Source organism: Kogia breviceps, chromosome 11 (assembly GCF_026419965.1).
Source record: "Kogia breviceps isolate mKogBre1 chromosome 11, mKogBre1 haplotype 1, whole genome shotgun sequence".
In the NCBI taxonomy this organism is placed as follows: Eukaryota; Metazoa; Chordata; class Mammalia; order Artiodactyla; family Physeteridae; genus Kogia; species Kogia breviceps.
The window spans coordinates 12,923,093-12,942,578 of record NC_081320.1 but is presented as its reverse complement, the minus strand read 5'-3'; the positions used below and the strand labels follow the sequence as shown (position 1 = coordinate 12,942,578).

General features: G+C 47.8%; 1 protein-coding gene and 1 non-coding gene across 3 annotated transcripts in view; one reads left to right on the top strand and one right to left on the bottom strand.

Moving 5' to 3' along the window:
- Positions 1-19,486, top strand: part of SMYD1 (SET and MYND domain containing 1) — a 40,104-nt gene that overhangs the window by 9,526 nt on the left and 11,092 nt on the right. Inside the window, exons 2-6 of one of the 2 annotated variants that reach the window (XM_059079360.2) lie at positions 6,735-6,911; positions 9,452-9,665; positions 12,590-12,720; positions 15,103-15,141; positions 18,072-18,261. In XM_059079360.2, the coding sequence (XP_058935343.1) occupies positions 6,735-6,911; positions 9,452-9,665; positions 12,590-12,720; positions 15,103-15,141; positions 18,072-18,261 (751 nt within the window). The remainder of the gene's footprint in view (positions 1-6,734; positions 6,912-9,451; positions 9,666-12,589; positions 12,721-15,102; positions 15,142-18,071; positions 18,262-19,486) is intronic. The other variant, XM_059079361.2, reaches the window with a different exon arrangement.
- On the bottom strand, positions 12,248-12,320 carry TRNAE-CUC (transfer RNA glutamic acid (anticodon CUC)). The gene has a single exon. It is a non-coding gene; the product is annotated as a tRNA-Glu (tRNA).

Genomic DNA, 19,486 nt, shown 5'->3' with positions numbered 1-19,486 from the left:
GTTCGGTGGAGAGAGTTGGGCTTTCAGCCCATGTAATTCTGTGTGGGCCCATGGGAACACCAGAATTAACCATGGCATATGCACAAACACAAGTGTAGCCTTTAATCTGGTAACAGCTGGTGGGTAGGTGGTGGGGGATAAATGATGCTATAAATGGAAATAATTTAATAAAGGGATTAGAGAAATTCCTGAACAGATAGTTCAGAAAATGAGTAACTGTGAAAGTATTCAGGTTACAGCCTTAAACATTGGCACTTGATTTTAAGGATAACCACAGTAGATTTAGAAATATGCTTTTAATTTGGTGCTTTAATTTAGCTGTGGAGGTCAGACGTGTTGAAATGTCATATGACCCGTTGTGAGCTGTGTTGCTAAATTTTGTTAACTAATCCTTAAATGCAGAAGTTTGGGGATAATAGCCTTTTAAACATAGACTGGATCAAATGCCATGCTGTCCCCATAACAATGTCACCTTCACTCATTTGCCTCTAAAGATGTGTTCTGAGCCTGGGAAGAGGGGTTTGGTCTCAGGTAGAATGTGGGAGATGCATCCAGGTCTGAGTGAGACGTGTGAGCCTCGTCTTGGGAGTCGCGGCAGAGAAAATCTTGAGAAGTGTTTTTTTTTTTTTTTTTTTTTTTTTTTTTTTTTTTTTTTTTTTTTTTTTGTGGTACGCGGGCCTCTCACTGTTGTGGCCTCTCCCGTTGCGGAGCACAGGCTCCGGACTCGCAGGCTCAGCGGCCATGGCTCACGGGCCCAGCCGCTCGGCGGCATGTGGGATCTTCCCGGACCGGGGCACGAACCCGCGTCCACTGCATCGGCAGGCGGATTCTCAACCACTGCGCCACCAGGGAAGCCCGAGAAGTGCTATTTTAATGAAAGAGATGTTAAAAATAAATAGGTAATCCCTAGGTCTGACCTAGGGATGCAGTACCACGTAACTTCTTCTGCTAAGGTAAATAATCATGCCAGTGTGAATCCAGTGATGCCCCTTAAGTGTTGACGTGGGCCGTTTAAAAAGGACATTAGGTAGATGCCATAGGGAAAAGAAAGTGAGTGCACCAACTCTGGCCGTGTTTCTCCTCTCTGCAGAAGCCTCCAGTGGCTTCCCTCTGCTGCAGAATAAGGACTTGCTACTGAGAGTTGCATTCCAGGTCTCCCACAGTCCAGTCATTTTTCCAACATTTTTTCCCCATACGGTGCATCCTATGATCTGGCAACAGCAGGGTCCCAGCACTCCTGGGTGGCATGCCTCACCTTGCTTTTACATGTTTATGCCCCAGCCCAGCCTTGGGACTGCTTGAAGGCAAAGTTTGTATCTTCTTTATCTTTAAGGCCCTCTGTCACCTAGCTCAATGCACAGCACATAATAGTAGCTCAATAAATACTTTTTAATAAACTTAAAAAATTTTAATGTACTTTTTAAAGTTGAAGTATAGTTAAAAAAGAATATAAATAAAAACAAAAAATTTTAAAAATTGAAGTATAGTTGATTTACTTTATTATATTAGTTTCAGGTGTACAACATATTGATTCAATATTTTTATAGATTATACTCCATTTAAAGTTATTACAAAATAATCTGTATTTCCCTGTGTTGTATCCTTATGGCTTCTTTCTTTCTTTTTTTTTTTTTTTTTTTTTTTTTCGGTATGCGGGCCTCTCACTGTTGTGGCCTCTCCCGTTACGGAGCACAGGCTCCGGACGCGCAAGCTCAGCGGCCACGGCTCACGGACCCAGCCGCTGCGCGGCATGTGGGATCTTCCCAGACCGGGGCACGAACCCGTGTTCCCTGCGTCGGCAGGCAGACTCTCAACCACTGCGCCACCAGGGAAGCCCTGGCTTATTTCTTTATAGCTTATTTATTTTATACATAGTATTTTTTGTACCTCTTAATCCCATACCCCTATCCTGCCCCTCCTACTTCCCCTCTCCCCTCTGGTAACCACTAGCTTGTTCTCTGTATCTGTGAATCTGTTTCTGTATTGTTATACTCATCCATCTATTTTATTTTTTAGATTCCACATATAAGTGATAACAAACAGTATTTGTCTTTCTCTCTCTGACTTACTTCACTAAGCATAATACCCTCTAGGTCCATCCACATTGCTGTAAATAATGCCCAATAAATACTTGTGAAAGAAGAAAGAGGGGAAGGAACAAGGAAGAAAGACGGAATTGAAAATATTGTAAAGTTCTCTGGGTAGTTGAGGGATGTGATGGTCTTTAAGACATGCGCCCTCCCCCTCGATTTTTAAGGGGGGACCACCTTGCAGGGTGAGAGTTTTTAAGCAGGCCAGGAAGCCAGCACTGCTGGTCCAGTTCGTTGTACTCTTGGAGGACTCATCCACCTTGCAGGCACCTTCTATTTGCATTTATCGGTCCAGTAACTGGTTATTTCCATACAAGGAGTTGACCATCAGCTGCCTTTCCATCCCACTTGACTCTGACAGATGACATAGCCCAGGGCTGCAGAGCAAAAAGTGAGCGGGGACCCGCTGGCTGGGGCAGGGCACACTCAGGGCTGCAGGCAAAGCAGGTAGGCTTGGTGGCTTCCTCTGCCTTCTGTGCTGGGGGCAATGTCAGCCATCAGGGACCCCTATGAGAATAATATCCCTGCAAGGATAGTGATGACCTGTACTCTAAAGGGTTGTTGTGAAGGTTTAACACAAGAGCATTGCTAAAAAACATCTCTTTCAATTGCAAAGCATTGTGTGAATGGGACTCTTGTGGGGACTGGAAAAATGAGACTCAGGAGGAGAAATGAGGCTTGGTGAAGGTCACGAGCTAAGCCGGCTGGAAGAAGCACTCTTTCTCCTGTAATCTAAAAAGTGGTTTTAAGTGGGGGAGGGATAAATTGGGAGTTTAGGATTAACAGACACACACGACTATATATAAAACAGATGAACGGGCTTCCCTGGTGGCGCAGTGGATGAGAGTCCGCCTGCCGATGCAGCGGACACGGGTTCGTGCCCCGGTCCGGGAAGATCCCACGTGCCGCGGAGCGGCTGGGCCCGTGAGCCATGGCCGCTGGGCCTGCGCGTCCGGAGCCTGTGCTCCGCAACGGGAGGGGCCACAGCAGTGAGAGGCCTGCGTACCGCAAAAAAACAAAACAAACAAAAAAAAAACAGATGAACAACAAGGACCTACTATATAGCACAGGAAACTATATTCAATATCTTGTAATAACCTATAATGGTAAGGAATCTGAAAAAGAATATATATTATATTTATGTATGTATAACTGAATCACTTTGCTGTATAACTGAAACGTTGGAAATCAACTATACTTCAATAAAATAAATAAATAAATAAGTGGTCTTAGAACTTTATTTAATTGAGGTATAGTTGATGTATGATATTATATAACTTACAGGTGTACAATATAATGAGTCACAATTTTTTAAGTTTCTACTCCATTTTTAGTTATGATAAAATGTTGGCTATATTCCCTGGGTTGTACAATATATCCGTGTAGCTTATTTTATACCTGATAGTTTGTATCTCTTACTCCCCCACCCTTATATTGCCCCTGCCCCCTTCCCTCTCCACACTGGTAACCACTAGTTTGTCCTCTGTATCTGTGAATCTGCTTCTTTTTTGTTATATTCACTAGTTGGTTGTGGGTTTTTTTGTTGTTGTTGGGGGTAGGAGTTTATTAAGTAATTTATTTATTTTTGCTGTGCTGGGTCTTCGTTTCTGTGCGAGGGCTTTCTCTAGTTGTGGTTAGTGGGGGCCCCTCTTCATTGCGGTACGCGGGCCTCTCACTGTCGTGGCCTCTCTTGTTGCGGAGCACAGGCTCCAGACGCGCAGGCTCAGTAGTTGTGGCTCACGGGCCCCAGCTGCTCCGCGGCATGTGGGATCCTCCCGGACCGGGGCTCGAACCCGTGTCCCCTGCATCGGCAGGCGGATTCTCAACCACTGCGCCACCAGGGAAGCCCCGAGGTTGTGCTTTTTTTAGATTCCACACATAAGTGATACCATATAGCATTTGTCTCTCTTTGTCTTATTTCACTTATGACTTCCCTCTAAGACATCACATCTTTTAGATGCTCTCATGGGAGGGAAGTAAAGAAGGGGTGGTATCTCTATCACGGAAGTACCCTCGGCCCCCTACTTATAGGTTCTTTTCCAGTTGGGAGGTCCTCCTCTTTGGCGGCTGCCTGGGAATTAGTGGGTGCTGGGGGAGAGCAGGTGCTCAGAGATCACCTGGCCCAATCTCTGACACCTACTGAGGACTAGCTCTGTGCCAGGCTCTTAGCTGCTACTTTACACGTTGTTTCATTTAATCCTCGAATCACGCTGAGAGTGGGAGAATTTTGGAACTTCTTTGTAATTTTCTTCTTGCTTGAGTTTTTGAAGATACCAAGTACGTTTCATTAAAAAGTAATAGTGGGACTTGGTGGTGCAGTGGTTAAGAGTCCGCCTGCCAGTGCAGGGGACGCGGGTTCGATCCCCGGTCCGGGAAGATCCCACATACGGCAGAGCAACTAAGCCCGTGCGCCACAACTACTGAGCCTGTGCTCTAGAGCCCGTGAGCCACAACTATTGAAGCCCGCGCACTTAGAGCCCATGCTCCACAACAAGAGAAGCCACCGCAGTGAGAAGCCCACACACCGCAACAGAGTAGCCCCCGCTCGCCGCAACGAGAGAAAGCCTGGGTGCAGCAACGAAGATCCAACGCAGCCAAAAATAAATAAATAATTTTTAAAAAAGGTAATAGTCATTTGTCTAAATGATATCAAGATCTAAGTGTTGCTATTCTCATTTTCACATAAGCAAACGAAGGCTCAGAGAGGTTAGGGTACTTGCTTGAGGTCACACAGTCAGTAGATACTGGAATCAGGGGCTGAACTCAACTCTGACCTGCTCCAGGTCTGACTTTCTGTAATACCCATCCCACCACCAACAAAAAGAGATGGAGACCAGAAAGACAAGCTTTTTTTTTTTTTTTATACTTCCCCTTCCTGCCTACCTGACACTTCCATACATACTGCCCCCCTCCCGCCCCCCAAGAAAGGGTAGAATTTAGGTTATCTCTCATATCTACATTCATGCCACTTAAAGTTGTAGCATCAGTATCACCTGGGAGCTTGTTAGAAATGCAGAATCTCAGGCCCCACCCCAGACCTGCTGAATTAGAACCACATGATCTCTGATGATGTTCACGTGCACTAAAGTTTGAGGAGCCCTTCTCTGCATCAGACCCACCCTCTTCCTTCTTCCTAGTTCCAGCCTCGTGGCTAAGCCTTAATGGCAGGTGGGGTGATGGAGAGAAAGGTCAGCCTCACCTCAGGGAGATCTCAATCAGGAGATAGCTCATAATACTTCCTGGATTTCACCAGCTTTTAAAAATTGACTCTAAGTCCTAGAAAAACTGTGGAATGAGATTTAAACAGGTGTGTGAGCCTGTAGAAAATAATTTGGTGGTTAACATTTGCAACCCACTATGTGTTCACTAGGAGAAAAATCATTTCAGATTGATCATGCTTTCTTTTCATGAGAAGTAATTAAACGTTTATTATAGCAAAGTGTTTGTAAAGACTCTCATGAGACAATATGAAGGTGAGATATTATTGAACTGATAGTGCCATTCAGTCAAGGCCTGATAAGGGATTATATGCATGATTGTAAAGGTCTCTCCATCACCCAGACTGGGGTGAAATCTATACTGTAGCATCTTGGGGCTCTGTCCCCAGCCTTCTCCTGGTCAAAGCAGCAGTAGCGGCATAGTTATCACGCGCTGCAGATTCTGTGCAACTGTCAGTATGCCAGGGTAATTCTACTCCTCCTCTCTCGTTGGGAAAGTTTAAGGGAATGCAAGGGAGCGAGGAAGACATTATTATGGGAATAACCTTGAATCTACTGTAACTTATAAATAAGCACTAACCTTTCATGCCCTTGAGTACTTTAGGACTTGTAACAAATTACTAGCATCACACCTCACAGCAGATGGGGACACAGCAGCTTGAGGAGTTGGCCGCCCATCCCTTCCACTCTCTCTGAGCCAGGAGAATACATCAGATAACGTCTGTGACATCAGTCACCTTGTCAATCTTACGCCTGCAAAACACGCAGAACTATGACACACATCATAACGTGTAGACTTCATTTTGTGTAAAACGTGTCATGTCTCATGTCCCATTGTATTGTAAGTAGTTACGATATTTTTATGCTTTGGGGAAGGGGACATTCCATTTCAACAATGAGAAGAATACGTCACACAGTGTGCCCTCTCCCGGGCCACGGTGCCAATGACATGTGACTTTTGGCAAGAGGGCTGTGAGGGATTTCCACCCACTCCCTTGGCTTAGAAGACTTCCTTGGTTCCTCCAGGATCTCCTCCGTTGTGATCCAGGAATGCCCTGTGCCCCACCCCCCCGCCGTTATACTGGGGCTCATGCTGCATGGCGATCCCAAGTTCAAGTGTTCATGCAGCAACTTGTGGTATTCCCGGTGGCTCACGCAGAAAGGTTGTAAATCTACGACCTCTTGCTGAATTCAATTGAAGGGCTTCTATGAAGAGCACAATAAAGTTCCCTACCTTGGTTTCACTGAAAAATATCTGCCAAAAGCATAGTTACAGCTAGAGGGGATCTCGGGAAACCCAAGCCCCTCGTTTTGAAAAACGAGAATCTGAAGCTTAGAAAGACAAGGACAGCCAGTACCCGCACCCCAGTCTCCCAAAAGCCAGTGTGGTGTCCCCCAGTCACAGGTTTTCTCCCTCCATTTCCAGCCTTGTGAATGTTGTGTGCCATACCTGCTTCAAGAGGCAGGAGAAGCTCCATCGCTGCGGGCAGTGCAAGTTTGCCCACTACTGTGACCGCACCTGCCAGAAGGATGCTTGGCTGAACCACAAGAACGAGTGTTCGGCCATCAAGAGATACGGGAAGGTGCCCAATGAGAACATCAGGTCAGAGCTGGGCCCCGGGGTGGGGACTGGGATTCCCAAATGTCAGGCGGGGGATGGCGGCAGGGACAGCATGCCCAGGTCCGAGCAAGCTGGGATGAGTGCAAATCAGGAAAGAGTCCCAGAGACACAGGATATGGTCACTTCTTCCGTGCTCTCCCTTGGTCTGGGAAGCCCATCTATGAGGGGATCTCCACTGGTGGAGCTGGTTGCAGACTCGTTCTGTGTGGCTCCCCAGTGTTTAATTTTTAAAAAATTTTTATTTATTTATTTTCGGCCGTGTTGGGTCTTCATTGCTATGTGCGGGCTTTCTCTAGTTGCGCCGAGCGGGGGCTACTCTTGGCTGCAGTGCGCGGGCTTCTCGTTGCGGTGGCTTCTCTCATTGCGGAGAACAGGCTCTAGGCTTACGGGCTTCAGCGGTTGTGGCTCGCGGGCCCTAGAGCGCAGGCTCAGTAGTTGTGGCGCACGGGCTTAGTTGCTCCGCGGCATGTGGGATCTTCCTGGAGCAGGGCTCGAACCTGCGTCCCCTGCATTGGCAGGTGGATTCTTAACCACTGCGCCACCAGGGAAGTCTCCCAATGTTTAATTTTTAAAAATTGATCTGCCTGTGTCAAAAAAATTGAGTGGCAGAGAGTCACCAAAGTGTCCCTTGGTCACAGGCTTTATCTTGTGGGCATGGGCTGCCTAACAGTTAACAAGTGGGCCTTCTCTGCCCTCGGAGTGAAGTAAGGCCCTCTGTCTCATACTCGAAGTTCTGTACTTTCTATGCTGTATAGTACGGGGAGATCAGCTTTGTGATGACCTAGAGGGGTGGAAGAGGGAGGGTGGGAGGGAAGCCCAAGAGGGAGGGGATATAGGTATACATATAGGTGATTCACTTTGTTGTACAGCAGAAACTAACACAGCATTGTAAAGCAATTATAATCTAACAAAGATGTAAAAAAAAAAAAAAACCTCCCTCCAAACAAAAAACAAAGTTCTGTGCTTTCTAGGGCCCTCCCTCTTGTCCCACGTTACCCCCCCCTTCTCCTCCAGAGCCCTCTGCTCCTTCCAGACCAGGCCTTCCTTGCCCCTGCTCCCTGCATATGCATGTTGGGGGCTGCCTCAGGGCCTTTGCTTATACTGTTTCCCCTCCTAGATTGTCTTGTCTGCCTTCTCTCTATCTAATCATTAAGAATGTGAATAAGTTCACACATGATGTGGACATCCACTACCTCACTTTATCTCCTAAACACCTCTGTGTTGGAGGAGGTCATTGAGGGGACATGACTTCTGGTTGACCTGCAAGCTGGACCCAGGTAATCAGAGGCTCTTCATCCCCTCCCCTGTCCTTGGAATCTACTCGTTTGCCTTCCTTGCCTCCCAGAAGCTGCCCAAGAACGTGGCATTGAGATAGTAATGTGGTGTTGAAATCATCTGGAAGGTATGACTGAACCCAGTGAAGGCCTCTTCATAAACTCTAAGATTTGGCTGGCAGGGGCCAAGATCTTTTTATCTGTGGCCGCCCAAGACAAGCCTCCTAAGTAAGTCCCCTGCTGATTCAAAATGCCACCCACCAATCTGGAGTGGTCTGCCTCTCTTCCTGCCCTCTGTGGATGGGGGCCAGTTTGTGAACCAACACTGCAGGTTGGCACGGCACGGGATACCTATTATCCTCACTTTACGTGCCACTGGAGAGGTTCAGGGAGGTCAAGTGACTTGCCCAGGGTCACACAGTAAGAAGCGGAGTCGTCAGACTCCTTCTCCAGTGCTCATCTTAGCCGCACAGTCAGGAGAGACCTAGGCTGCTGCACCTCAGTGTCCCCAGACCCCTTCCATGATTACCCAGACCCACGTGACCTGGCTTCTGTCCACCTCTCCACCTTTATGTGCTTCCCTCTCCTTGCTCCCGAGCTCCAGCACCTTGCTGTTTCTTTCTTTTTTTTTTTTCTGTTTTGTTTTTGTTTTTGCGGTACGTGGGCCTCTCACTGTTGCGGCCTCTCCTGTTACGGAGCGCGGGCTCCAGACGCGCAGGTTCAGCGGCCATGGCTCACGGGCCCAGCCGCTCTGCGGCATGTGGGATCTTCCCGGACCGGGGCACAAACCCGTGTCCCCTGCATCGGCAGGAGGATTCTCAACCACTGCGCCACCATGGAAGCCCCCACCTTGCTGCTTCTAATCATACCAAGCTCTTTCCCAGTTCAGGGCCTTTGTACTCGCTGCTCTTTCGCCATCTGCCCAGGGCAGACGCTTGTTCACTCCGCTGGCAGCCAGGGGGTGCCTTGTCAAGCCTCCCCCATCACCTTGGTTTCCCCTTCCCCAGCCGCTCCCTATCAGGTCTCCCTGTTTGATTTGGGGCATAGCACTTAACAGTAGTTTAGATTATCTTTTCAACTTAGGTCTCCCCCACTCTAAGAAGCTTCATGCTACAAGAAATTCCATCCGCCTAGTTCAAAACGGTGTCTTGGGCCCCACACTGTGCCGTGCGTGCCCTAGACGCTCAGCAAGCGCTTGTTGAACGAATGACTGCAGCGAGGCCTCTCTAACCCCGCCCCTCTGCGCAGGCTGGCGGCGCGCGTCATGTGGCGGGTGGAGAGAGAGGGCAGCGGGCTCACCGAGGGCTGCCTGGTCTCCGTGGACGACCTGCAGAACCACGTGGAGCACTTCGAGGAGGAGGCACGGAAAGAGCTGCAGGGGGACGTGGACACTTTCCTGCTGTACTGGCCGCCCCAGAGCCAGCAGTTCAGCATGCAGTACATCTCGCGGATCTTCGGCGTGGTAAGATTTCTCCCAAAGTGGCCTTGGGGCTGGGCTGGCGCCTGGGATTGTCCGCCGAAGGACCTTCCAGATGCTGCCAGGTCAGAGTGGAAGGGGAGGCCAAGAGAAGCGCTGGAGGGGGGACAGAGACCTCACATGACGAACTTTCACCCAGTTCTCTTTCTGGTCTTCCTTTACTCTGAGGCCATGCCTGACGTGGCTGAAGTCAGCACCCCAAGCATAAACTACTCATTAGCTCTGATAGGTAGAATTTTTTTTTTTTTTTTTTTTTTTTTGCGGTACGCGGGCCTCTCACTGCTGTGGCCTCTCCCGTTGCGGAGCACAGGCTCCGGACGCGCAGGCTCAGCGGCCATGGCTCACGGGCCCAGCCGCTCCACGGCACGTGGGATCTTCCCGGACCGGGGCACGAACCCGTGTCCCCTGCATCGGAAGGCGGACTCTCAACCACTCTCGCCACCAGGGAAGCCCTGAGAGGTAGATTTTTGATGGTGATTTACCTTCTCGTTCATCTGCACTTCCTATATTTTCTCTTCTCCACATTGAAAACGAAGACCCAGTCACTATCCCTTCTTGCCCACCAGTCACTTTGGAAGTAAGACTCTTCTTTTCCCCACATCTGATGTGCTGATCATGGGGAACCAGGGAGAGGAGAGTAGGGGCTTTCTGGAGGGCACTGCCTTGAGCAACCTATCCAGGCCTCTTGAAGCCATGAGGGTCTGGGAGGAGGGGGTGGGAGCCCAGGAGATCAGCAGTCTCAGGCCGTGGGCTATGGGGGCCTGTCTCCCATCTGGCAGGCCCGGCCCCTTGTGGGGTGCTGGTGAGTGGGCCGAGGAAGGGGTTACTGTGATAACAGTAGCATGATCACACTCAGCATCTCTCACCATGTGCCAGTGCTTCTGCAATAGCGAGAGTTCTCCAGAGAAATAGAACCACAAGGATGTACTTTGTGTGTGTATGTATGTGCATATATATATATAGTGTATTATACTCTATGCATTATATTGTGGATAGTGTATATATATATATATATAGAGAGAGAGAGAGAGAGAGAGAGAGACAGAGAGACAGAGAGAAAGAGACACAGAGAGAGAGAGAGAGAGAGAGAGAGAGAGAGAGAGAGAGAGAGAGAGAGAGAGAGAGAAGATTTATTTTAATGAACTGGCTCTTGTGATTGTGGGAGCTGCTGCTAGGCCATCAGGCTGAAGACCCAAAGAAAAATTGCAGTTCAAGTTCAAAGGCAGTCCACTGGCAGGATTCCTGCTTGCTCAGGGGCAGTCAGTCTCTGTTCTATGAAGGCCTTCAACTGATTGTATGAGGCCCACCTCCATTGTGCAGGGTAATCTGCTTTACTCAAAGTCTACCAATTCAAATGTTTATCTCATCCAAAAAACACCTTCACAGAAACATACAGAATAATGTTTAACCAAATATCTGGTCACCACAGCCCAGCCAAGTTGACAGAAAATTAACCATCATAGCCTTCCAGGTATTATTTTATGCAGTCTTTACAAAACAAGATGAAGTCCATGGTTTTAACATTCCTATTTTATAGAACAGAAAGCCTAGGGCCAGAGAGGTTACAGGACTGCCAAAGGTCACACAGTGAGCTGGTGTGCAAGGAAGATCTAGAAGCAGTCTGTCTGATGCCAGACTGCTTCTACTCTCACATGTGGAGTTTCTATGCTCCACAGCCTTGGTGTGAATGGGTGGCATAGACTATCTTGAGTATCTCTAAGATGGTCTGGGAACTACAGCCAAGGATGGTGTAATCACCAAGGTGTAGAGCTGAAAGGACCCACAGAGATCATCTAGTCTAACTTATTCAACCTACAGATGGGAAAATAAGAGCTCAGAGAAGAAATTTGCCCAAGGTAACACAGCTTATTAGGGGTACTGATGGGCTTAACTTCATGTACTTGCTGAATGACCAATGAGATTGATGGAGAAAGTGACTGTCCTCCAGTATCAATAACAAATAGCTATGTGCTATACAGATCAGTATATATCTGTAAATGTATATTATGTTATAAATATTATGGATAGCATGTATTTATATATATGATTTTTACATTTGGCAGAAGTTTGTGTGCAGATATTAATGTATCCTAGGTAATATTTATTCTTATACATTTTTTATACCCTGGGAGCAGACATTTGGAATCTCTTTCTATAAAAAATAACTTATTTTAAGGAAAAGGAAAGAAATCAGGTGCTGCATAAGCAGTAACCAATTTGATTTGCCTGGCATTCAGAGATAAATGTTGCACTCATCAGATTTTAAAATTGTGGACAGGGAGTACAAGGTATCCACCAGACACAAAATAATCAAAAACAGATGTTAATTTTATTTTATGAATAGTTATAGGAGTTGAGAGTGGTCAAAGGTAGCAGGGGAGACACACACGCACACAAAGCAGAGAAGGGCACAGAGAAAGAAACCAAGATAGACACTGGGGAAGACTCTTAAGACCCAGATACAGGAAAAAGGAGAAACTTCTCAGAACCAACATTTCCATCTTGAGCCTTTTAATTTTTATTTTATTTTATTTTTTGGCTGTGACACACAGCTTGTGGGACCTTAATTCCCCGACCAGGGATTGAACCTGGGGCCTCGGCAGTGAGAGCACCAAGTCCTAACCACTGGACCACCAGGGAATTCCCATCTGGGGCCTTTTTAGAATACAGCTACCCAAAACTTTCAAGGTGGTGGTGCATTTTAGCAAATATGAGACTCTCCCTCGGTACTAATCTTGAGGGTCATTTGGAGTCACACAGAGAACAGGAGACTGACTGTTTTGTTTCCAGACTCTCTAAGCATTTCCAGGATGAGACCAGGTTTTCTATTTTTTAAAAAACTTTCAACAGCTGGAGGGTGTTCTGCGCCAAGTCTATGTTAGCTGACTCTCATCTTTTCCCCTGGGTAGATTAACTGCAATGGTTTCACGCTCAGTGACCAGAGAGGCCTGCAGGCAGTGGGTGTGGGCATCTTTCCCAACCTGGGCCTGGTGAACCATGACTGTTGGCCCAACTGCACGGTCATATTTAACAACGGCAAGTGAGTATGTCTTCAACTTGGGTTGGTATGATGGGGATGGGGAGACCTTATGGTATTGTCTCTACACTTGATTGAAACCAAAAGTAACCTGTTGAACCTGAGCTAGCATGGATTTCACATGGACAGAAAATAGACATTTTATTCTAGAATAATTGTGAATAGGAGAAACATAATGAGGAAGATGGCAAAGAATTCCACATAAGTAATTTTGGAGTCTCTGTATGTTTCTTGAGGTGCCTAGATATGTTAGATAAGTCTCTGACTACTACATAATTGAGAACTTGAAGCCTGAGATTTTCTATCTAGAGGTCATTGCAGAACATCATCAACTGAGAAGGCGCTTGGCAGGAGCAGTCAAGTTCCCAGCAGAAATCAGAAGGCACACTCAGGAGTTACCCTAAGAGAATTTAGTAAAAGGACAATTGACAGAAGTGTGGGTGGAGTCAAAGAAATTGACAAAGAATGGTGAAATGTCCAGGGTCTAGTGACAGAATGAAACCATTACCACCTTTTGACCTGGAGGGGCAATGAAGGAAGTATTGTTCTTGCAGCTGGTGAGAGCTGTAGCCATGGGAGGGGGCCCTTTCTCCCCACCCTACCCTGCTCCAACAGCTTGGCTGTACCTGTAGAGAAACCAGCCACTGCTAGAACCGTGGCGAGGCGGACGGAGAGCCAAGAGACTAAATACCCCAACCTCTTTCTCCTCCCATCTTCTGATCTCCTCCCATTGGCCAAACCCCAACCAGAAGCCAGAGGGCCAAGGAACCTGGGTGATGAAGCCCTCAGAGGTCAGCCCTGCCCCCCCGTGGAAGGCACAGATCAGGGGACAGAAGGGCAGAGAATGGAGTTTGGGGTGGGGCGCAAATGGAGAAGAGTCAGCAAACAGGATGAGCTCCTTGTTGTCCATGGCTCAGGCTGGGGGGCTTTGGGGGAATGAGGCCTAAACAATATTTCTTTTGCTCTTAGAGACGAGCTCTTATGACAGGTGCAAGTTGACTCTAAGCCATCAACAATGAGCAGGTTTCCCCCCCAAAGATAATGGTTTCTGGTTCTCAGCCAAGAATCAAGCTTAAGCTTCAATAGAGTGAGGGCTCTGATTTCCCTTTTCCTTCCTATTTCTGAAAGCAAGGGCGTACATGACAGTAGGCTTTTAAGCGCTTGAGAAAGTCACTCAAGACAGGACCGTTCCTTTTGGACCCAGATGATTATCTTTCCCCAGCATTTGTATTTCCCTTTGTAAGCCTCTTGGGGTCACTGGCCTGGACCTCATGGAATCCTCCCCAGAGGAGCTGGTGTCTGGAGTTACCCTGGTTGGCAGAGAAGATCAAATTCACGTGTGGGGCTGGTCTTTCTGGACACCACTCCCCTAACTGGTGGCGATCCAGAGCTCTTCTTGTCTCTACATGTGGCACCCACAAGGACCTGGGAGCCCTTTCTTCAGATCATCACCAGTGCTCGCTCTGGCTTCCATGCATCCGCTAATTTCGAGCAGCCACATTGTATCCGAGCTTCTTGGATGTTGCACAAGGGGTGACTGCAGTCACTGTCTAGCCTGCCTGCCATAGTGGAAAGAAGACTGGACGTGGTGTTAGGAGCCCAATTCTAACCCCAGTAATTTCTGCATACTACCTGTGTGATGGGTCTCCAGACACAGTTCAAACTGTTCCCCAAATAGACGTTCAAAGAGGCCACCCTTCTTTGTCCAAGATGCTTGTTAGTGGGATAATAATAACCTCCCACGTGTTTTCTTAGCACTCTACTTTTATTTTATTTTTTTGGAAAAGAATGCCTGAAGGAAGGTTTATTTCAGTAGAAGAGAAAGCTGAGCCAGGGTTTGAATCATCCAAAGATCGCTTGATGCTGCTGCTTGCTGGCAACACAGCTGGGGACTGTAAGTTGAAGCCCTTATTGGTGTACCACTCAGAAAACCCCAAGGCTCTGAAGGGGTACTCCAAGCCCAATTTGCCCATGATTTGGCGCTCAAACAATACTGGGCAACCTGGAGCATCTTTCATGAATGGTTCACATACTTTTTTTGCCCTGCCATTGAAAAATACAGTAGCACTCTACTTTTAAATGCATTGTCTCATGACGGTCTCATTACCAGGTTACAGATGAGAATACTGAGGCCCAGGGAAGTGAAGTAACTTGTCCAGGGCTGAGTCCCTTTGAACCCAGAACTTCTCATCCCAAATCCAGTGCACTTTCCACTATAGCAGGCTGCATCTTGTCAAGGGAGCCCAGCTAGGCGGGGCTGGGCTAGAGATGGTTGTGCTGACCGAAGCTTTGATGGCATAACCTGGAGTGCTGTGCACCCTTGCTAGCCATACGGGATAAGCCAATGGTAATGACTTCCATTTGGGTGTCTGTTTTGTTTTTCAGTCATGAGGCAGTGAAATCCATGTTTCACACCCAGATGAGGTGGGTCAGTCTTTGGAAACATCCCTGCCGCGCTGACCCATCTCCCTCACTTGCCTGGTTTGCTGGGGCTGCCCCTTCACGAGACTCCTTGGCTGCTGTCTGTCCGTCATGCCCTTCTGCCCCCCCAGAATCTTGTCTTTGCTGAATGCTGCGTGTTTAATGCATTTACATTAATCATTTTGTTCCTCACCCACCCACTACCTGCTGTGCCTATGCCTCCTTCTCTTTTACTCCTCATTTCTCTCTCTCCTCCAACCTCAAAGCATGAAGGTCCTTTCCAGTCCACATCACCTTAGCAAAAACCCACACTGTCCCTTTAAACCCTGCTTATCATGAAATGAGGGCTGTTGAGATTACTGACCTACTAAAGGACTCTGTGTTTGTTTATAACCTCCAGCTTCTCACTCAGACTGGTTCTGAAAATGGTACCCATAAGTGTGATGTTTTTGACAAATATTTATTCATAGTATTCTCTTTATTGCTTCTGGCCACCTATGAATTAGTGGTTTAGGTTAGATTTTACTTTGGACTTTTCTTAATGACAACTCCACAGCCCCAGTGGGCCTTTTTCTCAAGGTGGGCTTGAAAGTACTTGAAATGATCTTTGGATTAACAACAAAATGCTGTGTGGAAGTTTGGGCTTTGCGGGGGCAGGGGTAGGAGTGGTCGGTGCAACTGAGGCTGTGTTGATATACATTGCAAGGGACTTTAGATGATTCACATCATCTCCTGGGTGTTTGGTTCTGCATTTGTAGAGCAAAGGTCAAGATGAGAGTGTCTAGGGACCTTCCTAATTCTAAGTCCCTGTGGCCCTGGACTCTGCTCCTGACCTCTACAAGAAATACCTAAGTTGCCTACTTGTGGCTCAATTGGCTGAACTGTAGAACTGCAGAGCATTAGAGATGGAAGAAGTCTGGGATCCAAAACAGAATGGTGGTCACTATTCGTCCCCTGGTTCCCAGTTCCAAGTTAGGTAAAATGGGGCATATCAATGTGCATTTCTTATACCTAAGTGACTTTCCATTAACCTGGTTTTGAAAACTCTCTAATATCATTGAAATAATTTGAGATGCTCTGAGACCTCGTAAGAACTGGATTAACCTTGGTGCGAAGCAAAGCTACTGGCCAACTCAACTGGCCACTGATTCACTGTTGAATGAGGACGTGTCAATATAGTGAGCTGCCTCTGTGAAAGGGCTACTAGTGGGAGCAGAATTGCTTACTTATCCCACCAGGACCAATACCAGAGATCACATTCAACAGTGGCCCAGGAGTTGCTCCTATGCAACAATCTAGGACATCAGTGGAGTCCTAATCTCAAGGGTATTGGTGCATCCCATTTCCTGTGCATTGAAGACCTGGAAGGCAGACTGGGGACAATCAGGCAAAGCCAGTATGATGTGGTTAAGCTCTTGAGTTCTAATCTTGACCCTGGCGCCAAAGCGCTGTGGGCCCTTGGGGGCAGTTCACCTCTCTGGTGTCAGCATCCTCATATGTGAAATGAGAAGGTCGGGTCCCTGTAGCTGGGACATATTAGGATTCTAAGCAGAGCTGCGAGAAGGATCATCTTGCCTTCCTCTCCTTCTTGCCTTTTATCCCTGCAGTAACAGCCAAAAATCGGGGTGGAGAAGAAAGGAAAGAAGGAATAAAAGATGAACAGGCACTCGGATTTTGCCAGGCTCTGTATAGTTGTTTTTATCTATAGTATCACATATATTGGGCATGGCAGTGTACCCCACTTTGAGAAAAGGTTCTTTAACCTTAAGTTGTCACCTCAGGGGCCTGGACATGCAAGTCACTGCTGCTCCTTGCTTGGCTGTCGCCTCCGAGCAGGTAGAAGGGGCTCCCTCTGACTGGGACCTTTCTCTGGTGCTGGAATCTTCTCCTGCCTTTTACATGGCATCTGAATCAGCCTCTGGAGGTAAAGGAAATGACCATGGACTTCTCTGTAGCTGCTTTCCCAGCCCTCTGCATCCTGCCCCTCACTCTCTGGGTGATGGGCTCCCTCTGGGCAGGGAGGCCCCCTGATGTTGGGGGGATACAGGAGCATAGCTTAGGATCCAGGCTCACCACTCTTTCTGTAGTTTCTGGCCTCCTGGATGGAAGATGCATGGCTGAGAGACCCACAGGCTGGTCTCAGCTAGTTCGGCTTAGCTGGGTGTCAGTTGTGCGGTGGGATTTTGTATTCAGTACATTCTGTATCTATTACATGGTGAGGTGTGTAGCGCTGTAGGTGAATGGAGGGTCAGGTCTAGGCTGGAAGGGGGTTGCAATGTCACCTGCTCTCGCTAACCACCTTCAACCCCAAAGCCATGTCACCCAGTAAACACAAAAGTGAACAATGCAGTGGGCTAGTAAAGAGCTAGCCTTTATTTGCCTCAGAGATCTCCAGGCATAAGTGTCCTCACATAAGTTAGGTCTGAACCATTGGACCAAAGGTTAAGGTAAGAGAGGGCTTATAATTAGACACAGAACGGGCCAAGCTTCTGGGTAACTGAATGTACGTGTTTCTGAGAGAAGCAGTCTCCAAACTAACCAGAAATGACTATCAAGTCTTCTCTTGTTTGGAGTTTTTGCCTTATTATTTCTCCATTCCGTTGTTACAGACAGTCAGTAGCTAAATGCACTGGGAGAACTGCAGGCGTGGAAACTTTGTATGCTTTTATGATAGAGCCCAGACCTCTACTGGGAGTCTATCTGAGCTGATTCCAAAAAAATTAGCTGAATGGAGCAGATTTGATTGTTATAATGAGTAGAGCAGAACTATCCAGAAAACTGTCCTTTACATCACATCTCCCCCTTTGGGAGGGGAATGGAGTTTTCTCCGTGTTAGTGGAGGTCGTTGTCTTTGAGACTCAACTTCCTGAAACCTTGAGGAGCATACCTGCCACCCCGGATTTGACGGACTCTTCTCCTTTACCCTGCTCCAGAATTGAACTCCGGGCCCTGGGCAAGATCTCAGAGGGAGAGGAGCTGACCGTGTCCTATATCGACTTCCTTAACGTCAGCGAAGAACGCAAGAAGCAGCTGAAGAGACAGTACTACTTTGACTGCACGTGTGAGCACTGCCAGAGAGGGCTGAAGGACGAGCTCTTCCTGGGTGTGAAAGACGACCCGAAGGTACAGGCAGCCCCACTACGGGCGGGGGTGCTCCTGGGCATCTTCCCCAAGGGCCGGGCAAGGGCAGATTCCACAGCCAACCAAGGCACCACTGCCCTGGTGGACAGAGTGGGTGGTGGACAGAGCTCGCAGATGGGTCCCAGCTAGCGTCCTGGTACCACTGCTTGCCAGGTGTTTGAGTTTGGGGAAGTTACTCTGTTTTCTCATTTGTAAAATAGGAATGGTGGCACCCACTACAAGGGGTTGTTATGAGGATTAAGCAAGATGATCTATGTGAAAGGAGTGGCATAGAGTTTAGACACTCGGTAAATTTCTTGCCCCTTTGCAGGTTAAGTGATGCTGAGAATTCCATATAGAGAGACCAGATGGGCAAAGATATTCCTAGTCCCATGGAAATGGGCAATGGGGAGATGGGGCAATGTTTAGATTGCTTAAGATGCTTAATTCCTGAGTAACTGTTGCCTAAGTGATGGTGAAACCACTGAGCACTGGAAGTCTTACCAAGGGGGATGTCAGGGGCTCTGCTGAGTTGGGAGAGAGCTAGGCTGCCAGGTGTCAAAGAGGCCACTTAAAGCAGCAAGCCTTTAATCACTTCCTGTGGTGGTAAAGCAGGAGGCGGAGACTGGAGAGGGTGCTGACTCCCCCTGGTCCATTTTCTCCCCATGGGAAGGCACACAGGTGGAGAGTCAGATGGATCCGCGTAGATGTGAGGGTCGGCTCCCTGCTCAGGGACCCAGAACAAAAGGCTCCAGCAGTTTTATGGACCCTGTTTTGGGGAGGAAGGTGGGAGAAGGGTTAGGAGTGGAAAAGTACTGGGTACAGAGTCAGAGTGGGGGAAAAGTGTCTTTGAATCTCACCCAGCGCCCCCTTCACAATAAGCAGGCCTTCGTAGAGGCGCCTGAAGAAGACCTCAAGACCTCAGATAATCAACTATACTTCAATTGAAAAAAAAAAGAGAGAGAGAGAGAGAGAGAGAGAGACTTAGGCAAATATGCATATATACTCTTATACTTATGCAAATATACTTATGCAAATATACTCTTTGCAAATATGCAAAGAGCGTGACCCTCCAGGGGGACCTGGGTCCTTGGCTGCATCCCCCTTCACAGACTGCGGTGCTCTGGCCCTGCACCAAATCCCTTGTGGGGAGGGCAGCTTTCCCCCCACCTGTGAGGCCTTCCAGGGAGAGCCTTTGGAATTGCATATGGTCAGGTCTGAAAAATCA